Here is a 15,899-nt window from a genome sequence, read left to right on the forward strand (position 1 = left end):
TCCTGGCCTACACTTGAGGTGTCTGTCCCCAAAGGAAGGAGGAAGGCAGAAGCCATGGCTACTCTGGGTCCTCTATGGTGTCCTTTTCCCCAACACACACACACACACACACACACACACACATTTGATATTACCCTTGCCCAGATTTCCCTCCATGTCTCCAGCTCCCTTCTCTTGGGCCACTGACTGTCTATCAAGACAGAAGTGCCTTACTGGCCAGACTGGACCACAGTAGCTTCTAAGCTCCACTCCTAAAGAGCCCTGTGGTGACAGCCACTGACTGACAGAGTCATTAATTTGTCCCTCCAACCCAAGAAGGTGAGCTGTAGCTTTTTGAAGCTCAATATATCATTATTATTATTAATACTATTACTATTATTATACTAATTACAAATATGCAGAGGTAGGTAGCTAAAACACTGGGTATGGACCCACCAGCCACTGGAGTCAGCACATTGAACACAACACAGCATTTAACCCTCCCGTCTACAAGGGCAGCAGGGGCAGCTGCTTGCCTTCCTCAGACAAGGAAATGGGGGCACGGCGAGCTGTCTTCAACCACCCAGAGTCCTTAGTGGGATCCAATGGCGCACACCCACCCTGGGCTAGGGATTCTGGGTCCACCGCACCTAACCATACTCTGCAGCAGGGACTGGTGTGGAGCTAACAGCTGCCCCACCCACCCCAACAGCTGGCCACCCAACTGCCCTCTGGCTTTGCAAGATCAGCTGAGGCTGAGGCCCAAGCCTCTGGGCTTTGCAGCTCCAACCCACACTTCCTGGGCTCTGCAGAGGTAGAGTCTGCCTGAAGCATCGCCTGCTGGCCACACCCTGGAGCCTGAGGAAGCATCCTCAGCGGCTCAGCCACCTCCAGGAGCTGAACACCTTGCTCATTCTGGTCTGTCTGCCTACCCACGGCGTCTGCTGGCCATTTGGTTCTGCGACTGACACCGGAAGCTGCCGCTCGCTGGGTCCCGGGGCTCATTCAGCATCTGGGGCCTGAGAAGGCTTGGGGAGCCTCTGCCAATTTCCTTGGGGACTGCAGGACAAGACTGTGCCTGCCAGCCGCCAGGATAGCCTACCATGAGTGAGAGGCTGCTCACAGGAAATTCAGCACTTCTTAGTTCATGGAGGGTCACACGGCGTTCAAAGGATGCGGGACCCAGCCTCACCCTTGACGTGAGACCAGAGTACACTCTGTGCTCATGGGTAACACAGGGCATCTCCACACAAAAGCCCCAAACATATTCCCAGCAGACACCAGGGAGCTCCTCTAAGCAACAGTTCTGACCTCCCTGCCATGGCTTCTCTATTTAACAGTGAGGCTCACACTAGCCCCAACCTCTTCAAGAGCATTTTGTAAAAGAGGAAGGAATTTCATAAAAATAAAACGGACGGGTCAGCACTTGAAGAATTCTCTTGGCATCCCAGACTGCACTGAAGTGTGTGAAGTAGCTAGAGAAAGCCTCCAATGCTCTCCCTCTTGGGATGTGTGCCCCTCACCCCATCCCCCAGCTGCCTGGGAGTGCAGCCACCAACTCTAGCCAAAGCGTTAGTGACTCAGTAAGCTACCTGTCATAACAGAAGTGTTAAGAGTCAACACACCTGCACCCGGCTGCTTTATAGCAAAGACCACCACACACAACCAACAGAGGCCAGTGGGGTTTTCTCACAAGAACACGAGGAAACAGGTACTATAGCTTTCCCGGTTTTACAAATGGGGAGAACGAGGGTCAGAGAAAGTGAGTAATCTGCCTAACTTACACAGCTTTTACACTGCAGTCTGAGGCAACCTGGTTCTTCATCCACCCCCACAACCACTACTGAGCTCCACTTCTCATGAAAGAGACTATTTATGGAATGGTGACACCTTAACTATGACACAGAGAAATGAGGGGCTCCCCCACCTCCCGGGACAGAACCTGCTATGGGCCATTGTTGGCCTGACAACCTAAGAGCCCAACTCTTTTCTTCTAGAAGGTTCTCAGTCCTTCTGTTTGCCCCAAGGGAGAGTTAAAATCACACTCTAGACACTCAGTGGGTCCCCACCAGCTACTCCTCTCTTGCTTCCTGCCCACTGCTCATACTCAAAAAGAATGAACCAATGGTCTAGGCCAGGGTGCCACTCACCACCTGACCAATGGGAGCTTTTGAAAAAAAAAAAGAAAGGAACAAACGAACGAACGAACAAACCAGGGCCTGTGGCACACTACAGTCCCATAATTTGGGAAGTAGAGACAGGAGGGTTTGAGACCAGCCTGGGTTGCATAGTGAACTCCAAGTCAACATGCGACCCTGCCCCAAAAGAAAATCACACATACAACACACACATCACACACATACATAAACACACACACACCACACACACATATACATACACACACACCATACATACAACACACACAGCATACATACAACACACACATCGTATAATACACACAGCACACACACACAAAACACTCAGCACACACACACATACAGCACATCACACACACACACACAGCGTGCACACACACACACACACAGCACATCACACACACACAGAGGCAGAGAGAGGGAGGAACACGGTGGAAACAATCTTTCAAGTATCTAAAGTACAGGCAGGCAGAGGTTTTAGGAAGTGGAATAGGATGACAAAAATAGAAACCTCACTAGGGAGCCTACAGGAAGTGCCCGTGGGATCTACAGGAAGTGCCCGTGGGGTAGGGAACGCGGACTCACAGCGTGATGTGTTGCATATCTGGTGGTCCCTGTCCACGCTACTCCAAACCACCCCTTCATGAGCTCACATCTGAGGTCTGGCTCTGAGGCACCACAGTCTGTTGCCATGGTAGTGCCCAGATGCCACAGCCAGGCAGCACAGATGACAGCAAGGAGAAGGGATAGAGGCCTGTGACTCCCCTGAGCCCCTGCAATGTGGCTGCAGGAACCCCACAGCAGGGCAGGAAGGCAGCATATTTCCCTTCTGGCTGCCTTCACAGCCTACAGGGAGAAGCATTTTCAAGTCACCAATGGCCTTGAAGTAACGAAGGGGACTCTCAATGTCCCCCAGATCCTCAGTCCTTCACTGCACACAGAGGGCAGTGGTGACAGGATTCCCCATAAATGAGTCATGTATGTGAAGGAGAGGATCCAGGTTGTCACACCCTTTATTCAGAGGTGACACACACAGACGGGCCCTGAAAGCTGAGAAATTCCACCCAGATCGGTGGGTCCAAGAACACCAGAGAAGGCGAGGGGACGTTTACCCTCCCGTCTCCCCAGCATGGAGGTGCTGGCAGAGGCCTCCTGGCACCCTCTGTCTTTTCTGACCTTGTCCCAGGGAAGACAGCTGTCTGCCTTCATCAGACAGACAGAGGCAGCTTCGGCACTGCCTCCGGCAGTCTGCCACCAAACCAGGCGCCAACAGCTACGTTGTCACAGGAGGGGACGGTCCCGGAGCAAGGAGTCTAGCAAACCAGCAGCTGGCGGGAAGCTTGCAAAAGCACGGTGTCCTGGGCTGCTTTGGAAGATGACGAGCATGTGTGCCCTGCAAGCCTCAAGGCCTCCCTTGAGCAGAGGGCCAGGGACCCTTTGGCAGCTGAGGTAGTTTGGGGTTCTCCTGCCTTCAGGAATCCTAGTCACCTTCCTGCTTGCTGTCTTTCTGAGAGCTGGTGTCCACTAAGCTGCCAAACTGCATGTGTTCCCTTTCAGCAGCTTGTAACAAGCTAGGAGGCTGGTACTACTAACACCTCGCTTTGAGGGATGAGGAAACTTGAGGCTCCAGTGCAGGGAATCCCCCAAGGTCATATATGCAAAAAAAAAAATAGACATTGCTGGTGTGGTGTCATACAGTAACACTGAATAGTACCTCATGCTTCACACACACACTCACACACACACTCACACATACACACACACTCACACACACTCACACACAGACTCACAGACTCACACACTCACACACACTCACACACTCACAGACTCACACACAGACACACTCACACACACTCACACACACTCACACTCACACACACAGACACACACTCACACACACGCACTCACACGCACACACACGCACGCACACACACACACGCACACACTGCTTTACTCCTTTTGCTCAGCGTCAAGTCTAGGATTCTCCTGTATGAATGGCTCAGTAGGTTTCTTTCTCAGAAGTGGGGGGCAGGGGATACTGCTTCATGTGAATAACCCTCCATTTCCTCATCAGCCACCCTCCCTCCACGGGTCTGGAGAGCAAGTCTGCAATCTGGAGAGCTTCCTCAGCAAAAGAAGGGAAGATCTGGTCAGAAGAATTCACCAAAAATAGCCTTCAGATAATCCTCCCACAGAAACAGGACTCACCAAGACAGAGCCCACCCACTCCATGGCAGCCTGGCAGAAAGGACTGAAGCCAGCCAGTAATTGGCTTACCCGCAGCCTCTGCCCATCCTAGCCTCCTCCAGAAGCTGAGCCCCTCATTCATGCCCAGTTCCTCAAAAGCCTGACCCCTGCATGCAAAACTTCCCCAATGATGACCATGAGGCCATGGAACCCTCCACCAGGGACTCAGACCAAACAGCAATATCTTACTGACAGGATGTGTCTTATTTATACCCGCCCCCTGCATATAACATGGGTGCCATGTCTCCAGAGGTGGGCATGCTTCCTCAGCCCCCGACATACACCTGGTCATTAAGACATTCCTTCCAATCCCCCAAGCAGAGGTGACATCACCCCTGTGGCTTTCAGACCTCAGCCCACCTCCTGAGGATTAGGCAGGCAGACACCCGCTTCCCTGGGCCTTTAAGGTGACAGCTCCAACATTGCAGGCTTTAAGGACTTCCCCCTCCCAGAGCAGCCCCCCCTTCTGCAAGCACACCCCAGCAGGTCTGTTTGGATAAGGCCTGACAAATCCATGCTTTGCAGGCTACTTCCCTGCCTTCCAAAAGCTCGCTCAGGCATAGCTCAATTAAAATTCACAGGGCAGGGCTGGCTGGGAGAAATGTACTTTATTAACTGAAACAGGCCCCTTTCCAAATCCTTAGATTAGAAGGCAGGCTGGGCCCCAGTGCCCGCTCAGGAAAAGGACCTCTCCCTACTCTGCCTCCAGCTCAGCCTGCTAAAAAGGCGACGAGAAAACACATTAGAAGTCCAGGGCCCCGGGCTTTGGGAGTAAATGCCAAGGGAGGTGGGAACGGCTCAGTCGCTGAAGAGCTGGCAGAGCTGAGCCCAACACCGCTCGTAATCCTAGCGCTAGGAAGTGAAGCTAGGCAGAGCCTAGCGGAGCAGCCAGTCTGTGTGTTCCAGGTCAGTGAGGGACCCTGCCTCAAAAAAAAGAATCAGTGGCTCAGGAAAGTCACCCAAAGTTAACCTCTGACCTTCACATGCAGGCTCACACAGATGTGCACACACACGCAAGCACACACATACAAATGCATGCATACACACACAAACTACATGCTGATCTCGCAGGGGTGGTACATCTAGAAATATCTAGGGCATAGAGGACAGCCCTGGGATGGGGAGGGCAACGACAGTGACCTTATTTCTTCATTGGATAAACATTAGGAAAACTGATTTTTATCAAAGGATAAATGGAGCAACGGTTGAGTCAGCCACTCACAACGCAGGGGTCTTTAGGGCTGGATGCAAACAAATTCACAGCAAAACCCCCTGGGAAACGGGGAGGCTTGAATGCTGCATGGCTGGTGTTAACTGTGTGAGGCTTAGCATCGATTCTGTTCATTGGCTGTCTGCATTCTTGCCTTCTCTGTACATCCAACCAGCTGTGCATCAGAAGTGTTGGGGGTGAGGGGACAACACCTAAGGGATGGGGATGTGACTCACTTAGCAGCAGTGTGGTCCTGCCGTGCAGAGGCCCTGAGTTTCGTCAGCAACTTTCCCTGAACTGTGTGTGGTGGATGACCTCGGCTGTGAATGTGACACACCTGGGAAGAGAACCAGCTACCGACAATCCGCCTCCGTCAGATTGGCCTGTGGGCATGTTCTTGGGGCATTTTCTTTCTTTTTTTTTTTTTTTTTTTTGGTTTTACGAGACAGGGTTTCTCTGTATTGTTTTGGAGGTTGTCGGTCCAGCCCGGCCTCGAACTCACAGAGATCCGCCTGCCTCTGCCTCCCGAGTGCTGGGATTAAAGGCGTGCGCCACCACATTTTCTTGATGGCTAATGGTCGTGGGAGGACCTGGTCCACTGTGGGAGGTACCACGTGTAGACGGGCAGGCCTGGGCTGTGTAGGATGGGTGGCCCAGCAGGCCAGAGGAAGGGAGCCTTCGTTCCTCCAACGCTTCTGCTTCAGCTCCTGGCCCAGCTTCCTGGCTTCCCTCAGTGGTGGGCTGTGATCGGTACACTCGAGTCAAACAAATAAATCCCTTCTTCCCCAAGCTGGTTCTGGTCGGCATTTTATCACAGCAACAACAACAAAAAAAAAAACAAACTAGAACGCCGGTTGTGAGGTGCGCTCCTATATGCCAATACTTGGGAGATCAGAGCAATAGGACCTGAAGTTAAAAGTCATCTTCAATAACCTTGAGGCCAGCCTGGGCTACGTAAGGCCCTGTTTCAAAAACAAAGAAACAAGAAAAACAACTGTGCAGGACCCTGGAAACACCATTTTACTTTTTAAAAAGAAACCCCTTTACAAACAATTCTTTACATTATTTTACATTTGTGTGTTTATGTGCATGCATGTATGTGAATGACACACATGTTACCCGTGTGCAGGTCAGAGGACAACCTACAGGAGTCAGTTTTTTCCTTCCACCATGTGGTTTCCTGGGATCAATTCAGGTTGTCCTGCTTGGTAACAACCACCCTTATCAACTGAGCCATCTCGCTGGTACCACTTTTAATTTATTATTAGTGTGTGTGCTCCGATACGCACGTGGGGGTCAAAGGACAACTTGTGAGAGCCACTTCTTTCCTTTTATCACGTGGGTCCTGGGGACAGAGCTCGTGTTGCTAACAAGGGGCCACCTTCTCTGCTGCACCATCTCACTGGCCCTGGAGGCTTTATTTTTTCATCTTTAGTAAAGCCAGGCATGTATAAACTATGCACTTCACACAAGAGTTTTGATATCGGGGGCCCCACGGTCCAATGTCCTGAGGTTCCCTAAGAGCAGTCATTTGATTTTTCTCAGGGCTCCATATCTTTGACTGACACCTTCTGATCTATTAACTGTAAAATATTAGATGACTTATACTTAAAGTCGCTGAGGGGAGTCGCCACCGGAGGGGAGATGCAGATGAAGTGATTTTGCATTGATGACCATAGACCCTACTTTTGCATATTTGGGAAAAGTTTAGTAACAAAAGGTCGGAGGCAAAGTGAAAGGCAGTTGCTCTCCGTTCTGGGTGGAGTAGCGGGCAGCCTGGCCCCATCCCAGAACAGCCCAGGCTCCAGGCCTACCTGATGCCCCAATCAGTTTGGAAACTGTCAGCAAAACCCCAGCTCTAAGGGTGCAGCAGCCAGGGAAGTGAGTTGGCCACGAGCTCTCTGGGAGCCTGAGGCTACTTCCTGTGCTGGGGAAGGAGGAAGTCCCCTCTGGGGGAAAGCCACAGGGCACCCATCATGGAGCTGCGTTATCAAGGCTGTTCCTTTCCGGGCCTGGCTCAGCACACAACACCTGGGAGCAGCTACATCACCCAGAACGTGGCCTCCAGAACTTTCCAGCCACAGAATGTGAACAACTAAGGAAGGATTGGCAGCCAGCAGGGCTCCAGGACTGAGCAGAGTGGACAGGGGGCTTAGAATCAGAAGCAAGCAGACTTGCTCAGGCATCCACCGGGCAGAGCCCGGCAGCCAACACACACCACACCCCTCATGGGGCTCAAGACACATCAAGAGCCAACGAAGACTCTGTTCCCCAGGAGCCAGCACGCTTGGGACACCCTGATTTATCAGGGCCCATCCACACTCACAAAGTCAGGGCTGCTGGAGCAGGAACCCCACACCTCACTGAACCCTTACTGCTACCCCCCAGTGAGACCCATTGTCCTCACCAGCCCAAGGCACAGATAAGAAACTTGAGCCAGGAACCAAGGTCATGTGACCTCCAGCAGCCCTCGAAGGGGCCTTAGCAACTTTACATCCATCTGATCGATAAGCACCGATCTGCTTGCCGCAGGCCGGGCAGTTCCGCTCTGCCCAGTCTCCAGAGAGCCGGCAAGTCAAAGCCTCCAGTTTTACACATGATGCTCTGACTTGCAGTCAGCAGCGGGAAGGGCTCAGGTGCCCCCAGGAAGCAAACACAGAGCCCCGCAGGGGGAGTGGCTCATCTCCGTGGAGTGCTGGGCTAGCGTGCTCAAACCTCAAACCTCGGGGTCCTGTCCCTAGTGCCTTGTAAACTGGATGTGGGGGCAGATGCCTGCAATCCCAGCATTTGGGAAGTGGGGACAGAAGCACCACGAGTTCAAGGTCACCCTTGGCTACAGAGGCCGACCTGGGCTACCTCAGATGAGAGAGGAGGAAAGGGAGAAGAGAAAGAAGAGATAAAAAGACGGGGAGCAGCTCCCCCCTTAAGCACTGTACTTTGTCCAATTCTGTTTCGTTGGTGCATAGGCCCAAAAGAGGATATCAGCCCTCCCACTTCTAAGGGCCCTCGCATCCAGGTGCTGCCATGTGTGGGGCTGCTGGGTACAGCCGGAGCCCGCAGCCCTGGGGTGCTCTGTGTGCTTCAAGGCGAAGGAAGACTAGGACCCGGGTGCTCCTAGTCCAGAGAGGCCTGCCTTTGTCATTGTACTTGGCTCGCCACCCGCTGGGGCACAAGGCCCTGAGCCCATCTGAGCATGGCTGCTTTCAGGCTGCGTAAGCCTCTACTCCAGATTAGAGCTGAATGCGAAGGGACAGTGAGCCTTTCAAGCTAGCGGGACAGGGGCCACTCCTGCCCCACTTCCTCTCTGATTGGGCCTCTGCCCACTTTTCCTGGAGACCTTATTTGTCTAAAGTAGGTTCATTATTGCTCTTCCTTAACTTCACCCAAAGGGCAGCATCTCTGAATGTCATGAGCATTCAGCAAGCCAGCGTACTTAGTATACAGTCCTATTTTTAGCAGCACCAAAAATAAATATAAATAAATAAACAAAAGCCAGCTACTATATCACAGCACCTCATTTGTCCCCATTTGTTTACTAGGCCGAGTCCCACACTGGCTCCCGGGTAGCCAGGCAAAAGCAGGGACCAGGACTCATTGATTTCCACACCCACTGGGCCTGGCACAAAACCAGCATGCCATGTGTTTGCTGGAAGGGTGAGGTTTTCATTGTCCCCTGCAAACGGGCTGAGAGCAGGTGTTCTCAAGCTGACGTGCAGGTGACATCAGGGATTGGTCCACAACTCCCTCGAGATAGGGTGTAAAAGCACATGGCAGTGGGAGATGGGAGGGACAGTGCCCTGGGGGACGCTGGCGGATGGTGTGTGTGTGTGTGTGTGTGTGTGTGTGTGAGAGAGAGAGAGAGAGAGAGAGAGAGAGAGAGAGAGAGAGAGAGAGAGAGAGAGAGAGAGAGAGAGTGTATACTCTGTATACTCTGTGCTCAGGACATACATGTGCTCATGGAGCCACTCGTGTGTGTGTGTGTGTGTGTGTGTGTGTGTGTGTGTGTGTGTGGTGTCTGTGGTTTTCATCAGCTTTTCAAAGACTGTGAGCCCAGCAGTGTAAGATCGGCGGAAACAGACTCAACAGCGGCAAGCTATGATCAGGAACCTCTGTTTGACCTCAGTAAGGTCAAGATTGGTCCCATACACTTGAGGGACTCAAAAGAGGGAACGCATCAGACCCACTGAGGCAAACTGGTAGTTAGCCAGCCGACATATCTGTCCCTAACACAGCACCCACGTGACACGACACTTCTGAAGGTGACCACAGACTCCAGAGGAATCCCAAATTGGAAGAAAGGAGGATCCACTGAACCCCAAGCATGCCCAGGGGCACTCCATCGGAAGGGGTCACCAACAGCAACACATCGCCCCTCCAGGGTGTGAGCAGCAGCTGCCAGGGCCTATAACCCTAAACCTATTCTCTACATGGGATAAACTTGGGCAGTTCATCACCAGAAGAGAAAGGAGAGTGCTCTTGACACATCTTCAGGCAAATAAATTTGGAAACCCGGTTGGATACAGTTGACCAAAACTGACTCCTGTGTAAACAGCGAGCATACACAGGGCTGGAGAGATGGCTCTGCGGGCAAGGAGCTTGCCACCAAAACCAGCCACATGCGATGGAGGGCGAGAACTGACTCCCACAAGTTCCTCAGCACAGAAAGGAGAGAAACTTAAGGCCAACCGCACACATGAGGAGAACAACACAGAGAAGCGTCACTTAGCACTATTGCCAGGAAAGACACTAATCAACTGATATCAGCACCACAAGAAAATACACACAGTGGCCAAGTAGAGTTTATACTGGGAATGATGACTTTACTTACAGTGCATATTATATACCTATACTTAGATGACCTCTTACTATGTAAACCAACATACAACAGGTCTAAGAATAAGATCATATTTTCTCATAGACACTCACATGTCTTTTGTGCCAGTCAAGTCCTGTTCCTAACAGGGCTCCCAGGGAAACAGGAATGGATACCTTCTGAGCATAACAAAAGATGCCTACAATCTCCACGCTGATGTAATCTTTTTACTTCAGGCACCAGTCAATGCACCCAGAAAAGACAAGACAAGAGAGGCCTGTTTAGGGACACCACTTAAGCATGGGCAGATCTGGATCTTGCCTTGGGGTAATCCCAGGATATAACATGCTAGGTGCTTAGGAAATTAGCTGGACGACTGGCTGAGGAATAGGTCGTGCTGACCCTAAGAAAAGGTTTAATAAATGGCAGAGACAAAACCCACTGTGGATAATTTCGGTGGATTAACTCCCTCAAAGGGCTCTGCATGATAGAACTATTATTTTAGCCATTTACAAGTAAGCAAACAAGGGTCCAAACAGAGGTTAAATGGCTTGCCCGAGCCCACTCCTGTCTTCTGCCTAGGCTCGGACTTCAGCTCTGCCACTGACTAGCTCTGCTTTTTCTAGAAATTTACTACACCTGTCTGTGACTTCAAGCTCTCCTCTGTCAAACAGGAGTCAAACACTACTGCGGTGAGAGATTTACACCGCCTGGGCCAGTCCACAGCCCACTGTCGACAACAATCTGACCTCCCAAAACTCCCCTGTGGCCTTCACCAGTTTTCACACGGCATCTGTCTCACTGGTGACCCTTTGCCGCCCATGGATTTGTCCAGGCTTGTAGCCAGCTAACCTAAGACCCATCACTAGGACACGGTCATCCTAGACCAAAGCCTCGTATCAGGATAAAGGTCAGCCTAGCTCCCGGGGAGTCCTACCATGATGAAACAGAGAGGGGTGGCCCCCAGAGGTGACCTCATATCTGCCTCCCAACACTCAGGAAGTCCCTTCCGTGATGCTTGCCCGCCCACACTGAGGTCTCGCTTTCCCAACAGCATCATTCTCAGAGCATCATTGGCTGCACCTGAGCAAGGGTCTCACCCAGTGACTTTCCTAAGGACACAGTTTGGAAAAGAGTCACCAGGAAGAAACCCACAGGTCCTTCCCTGCAGACAAGGTCAGGTCAAAAGCAATGAATCAGGCTGATAGTGTGTAGCCTTGACATAAGAGCACGGGCCCACACTCCTGTGGTCTCCCAAACACCTCTAGCCCTGATGTAACCATGAGAAAAACATCACAAAAACCTAAATTAAAACATGGTGGCATAGGCCCATGACCCCAGCACTGAAGATGCTTTGGCGATGAAGCTGTCTAGTTCCAGCCTAAGCTACATGATATCCTGTCAGAGACATAAATTAAATAGGCTGCATATAACGTATCTATAGCACCTATTTCTAACATAGTACTTCAAGCCTTTTAACACACACACACACACACTGAAAAAGCATGAACTTTTCTTAATGACCAACATCAGTATCAAATAGATATGTCCTGCTAATGCCCCAGGCCCCTAACAAGAGGGAAGGGGGTGCTGGGTACATGAGAATTCTGGGTCACTGTCATAGTGCCTCTCTAAATGGGAAGCTGGAACCCCCAAAATAAGGGTTATTATTAAAATAACAACAACACAGGTTACTAGACTTTCCCATGGTCATTAAGCTACCCATCTGCTGGCCACTGAGCCCCGCTTGCCAAGAAAAACTATAAAAAGCACCTCCCATCAGATTTGGCTTGGAAACTATTTCCCCGGAAATCCTCACCCTCCACCCTCACCTCAGAGAGAGAGAGAGAGAGAGAGAGAGAGAGAGAGAGAGAGAGAGAGAGAGAGAGAGAGAGAGAGAGAGAGAGAGAGAGAGAGAGAGAGAGAGAGACTGTGAACCTGAGAGGGGTCTGTGACTTTAATCTTAATGAACGCAGAGACCACTGATATGCTGATATGTGTGGATGGCTTACAGGTTCCTAATTGTCTTTTCAATGGAAGGCTGTCTCCAGAATGGAGCTCCAAAACATGAAGCCTGGCTTCTCCACTATTGTAATCATCTCTAGCCAAAACACTAAATTGTCACCAACCAAGTCTCTTCCCAAAGGTTGCCCATGAGGACCCTGCTGGGACAAAGGGTTAATGCCACCAAGACTCTGCAACAGACATCTTTCCCACCCAGCAACTCAGCCCTTCCTACGCACCAGGCACCAGATGCCAGCAAGCCTGGAGCCATGGGGGCATCTGGAAGCTGCCAACAGGCTTACCCCTGAGCCTGGTGCAAGCATGGGCTGGGCTGTTAAAACCGGGAAACCTGGTTAGGTTCTTGTTTGCTCCCAGACAACAAGCTTTCTAACCAGACAACATGAGGCTGGGCGCAGAGCCCCCTCCAGCTTCAGACAGAAGGCTGCTAACACTGAAGTGGGCAGGGGCATCTGCCCAGCCCCCAGCAACAGAGAGCAAATGAAGGCACAGACTGAACTCAGGCAGAAATCGCCCGCATCCTCCTCGCCCAGGTGCCCCATCCCCTATGGCATGGGTGAGGGGCTGGTGGAAGTTCACTTAGTAAGCTGCTCTGGTCCACCCGCGGTGACTGTCAACTCAGAGAGGAAATGGGCCAGCCTCCTGACACCCAGGCAAACCACTCTCTAGCATGAGACACACGGCCTCTTCCTTAGTTTCAACACAAAGTCCCCAACAACCGGCTTCCAGGACGCCGCAGGGTCACTGTCTCACAGCCTCGGGGGTAAGATTGTCAGACTGTGTGGCTGGCATCCTTGGGCACACGCCCCTCCACCAACTCCCCTCACAGAGGGCAAAGACATCGTTGTCACCACCTCTGGGGTGTCCTGGGAACCTGGCCGTCCTTTGTTATGCTAACAGCGACCCTCAGGAGGAACTGGTAACCGCCCCCTCAGGATGGTGCAGCCACTCTCTCTGGCTAACCTCCCTGTCACCAGGGCAGGGGCAGTCCCTGCTGCAGACTCCTGGAAGGAAGCCCTGCGCCGGGTCCCCAGGCCCATGTCCCCGCCAGGGCTCGAGGGCCAGGCGGGGGGAGAGCCTCCACCGACCTTCGATGGGGTTCAGATAGTCATAATCGAAGAGGATGGAAAAGTCCAGCTCGTCCTGGGGACTGCCTCCGGGCTCGTGGCCTGGGCCGTCCCCACCGTCGGGGTCGGGCTGCGGCTCCGGGGCGTCCATGGCTCGGAGCAGCCGGGTTGCGGGGCCTGGTAGGGTCGCGGTGAGGGGAGGAGGCTCGCGCGGACCGGGGTCACCGTGTCTGGGGCGCACGCCGGGGCCCGGGATGGCTCGCGGCGCAGCGGGTCCTGGACGCGTCCGGGGAGCGGGTGGCGGCGCGAGCTTCCTGCTCAAGGCACCTGTTGCAGCCTGGAGGGGGCGGGGGGGCGGGACGGCAGTGGCTGGAGGGGCGGGGCGCCGCCCGGACGGGGTGGGGCACAGCCCGGTCTGGCCTGAGCGACAGGCCCAGGCAACTTCGGCTTCACCTGCCGCTGTCTGACCCGCGGTCCCGCCAGAAGCAGCCGCTCGAGAACTCTACCTTAGGGACCACTCACTAAGTCTTTCCGGGTTCCTCCCCATCGCTGGCGAAGGGTGCCCCGTCTTCTCTGGCATCCCCACTGCTGTGGTGCTGTTCCAAGTCTCTAATTTGCAAGCCCCTACCTTAATTGACCAGGCCTGGGCCACCTACCACGTGCCACCTATTACACACACTGTAGCCAAGTTGGTACAGATGAGGCATAAAAATCATGACCCACTTTGACCACCAGGAGAGGACTCGGCAGAGGGTAGGAAGGCTTTGGCGCCAGGGGGAAGTGACATGCGAAGAGTCTGATTGAAGACGATCTGGGGACCATGTCCTGGTAGTGAGAACAGGAAGTGGTCTGGTGTGTGGGAGGCAGGGCTGACAGGTAACTTGTACATCCGGCTGATGTAAAATGTAGATTGCCAGGCTCCTCCCCAGGGCTTTTGGTTCCCTAAGTCTGGACTCCAGCCCAGGAATATGGATTTTTGATCACGCCCCCAAGGTGAACGTGGGGTGACTGCTGAATCCATCGGAACCCAAGGCCACCCTCCAGTGAGCCTGAGTGACAGGCCCAGGCAACTTCTCAAATGGAGAAACAAGGTAGCAAGTAAGAGTCGGTTAGTGGTCCCTGGTGCCCCTGGCCGGTTACAACCATTAGAACAACCTTTAAAGGCCAGGCCTTTATATGGGGCCATAAGTGAGGAAGTTATTAAGACTTTAGGGAATCAGAAGTCTGGCTGGGAGGGGTCCTCGGGTCCTGGTCACAACCCAGGCTTGATGACAGGGGGCGCTCTTCACGGGGAGCCTCTTCTCCACCTTGGAGGGTCTGCTTTCAAGCTATCCATCATCGATCTGGGCGTAATTGCACACGCCCATAATCCCAGCACCTTGAGACACAGCGGCAGTAGGATTGTTTCAAGTCTGAGGTCAGCCTGGCTTACAGAGACAGAAACTCGACTCTGAAAACAAAGGAACAACCCTCGCCATTCTTCCCACAAATGTTTGTCGAGTGCCTGCTGCAAATGCTGAGATGCTGTGTGCAAGACCGTCCCTCTGCCCCTGTCACGGGACAAAGAAGCGCAATCAGAGCAGGGTTTCCTAACACCCAGGAACACACTGGAACCTCCTGGAGACCAGTCAAAACACTCAGCTTCCCCAGCCCCACCGGGCACCAATTTAACCAGAATGCTAAAAATTGGTCATGGGCTTCTGGCGTCTGAATTAAAAAAAAAAAATGAGAGGCCAGAGGTGACCGCAACTGGTTCAGACTCCAACCAAGACCTGGCTATCCACATCTCTGGAAGGAAATGGATCTTCTCAGGTCAGACTCCGACATTGTGTCAGACACAGCTGTACAGATGAAGAAAAGCTCTTGGATCCTCACCCATCCCCCCAGTCTTTCCCAGTCTTTCCTATCCCTCTCCCCGAGTGGTCTTCAACCTTCCTAAGGTTGTGACCCTTAATACAATTTCTCATTTTGCGCTGACCCCAATCATAAAATTATTTATATTGCTACTTTATAACTGTAATTTTGCTACTGTTATGAATTATTAACATCTGTGTTTGGTGACCCCTGTGAATGGGTCATTTGACACAAAGGGGGTCATGACCCACAGGTTCAGAACACTGTTCTGCCCCATCCGTGATGACTAAATGCTTCTGGGTAGCCATTGCCTGAGCCTGCCCAGACTCCTTTCTCCTCTGTTCTGGTAACAGCTCCCCGGGGTGCTTATCTGGGAAGCTACTTTCTCTTCAGTGTTGGGAACTGAACCCAGAGCCTCAGGAATATTAGGCAATTTTTCCACCACTGAACTATACTCCAGCCACTGGGAAGCTGCTTTTAATGTGATCTTGGTAGAAAGGTCAACACAGTTGTCCCACTATGCCTGAAAAGGAAAAGGCGGAAATGCCTGG

The 15,899-nt window shown here is 52.4% G+C and overlaps 1 protein-coding gene across 3 annotated transcripts in view; it reads right to left on the reverse strand.

Moving 5' to 3' along the window:
* Nucleotides 1–13,799, reverse strand: part of Nfatc2 (nuclear factor of activated T cells 2) — a 115,741-nt gene extending 101,942 nt beyond the window's left edge. For all 3 annotated transcript variants that reach the window (XM_021229742.2, XM_005074439.4, XM_021229744.2), the window contains exon 1: nt 13,516–13,799. In XM_021229742.2, coding sequence (XP_021085401.1) covers nt 13,516–13,645 — 130 coding nt within the window. In that variant the 5' untranslated portion in view covers nt 13,646–13,799. The remainder of the gene's footprint in view (nt 1–13,515) is intronic.
* Between the last annotated feature and the right edge of the window lie 2,100 nt (nt 13,800–15,899).

This window comes from Mesocricetus auratus, unplaced genomic scaffold (assembly GCF_017639785.1).
Source record: "Mesocricetus auratus isolate SY011 unplaced genomic scaffold, BCM_Maur_2.0 Super-Scaffold_100028, whole genome shotgun sequence".
In the NCBI taxonomy this organism is placed as follows: Eukaryota; Metazoa; Chordata; class Mammalia; order Rodentia; family Cricetidae; genus Mesocricetus; species Mesocricetus auratus.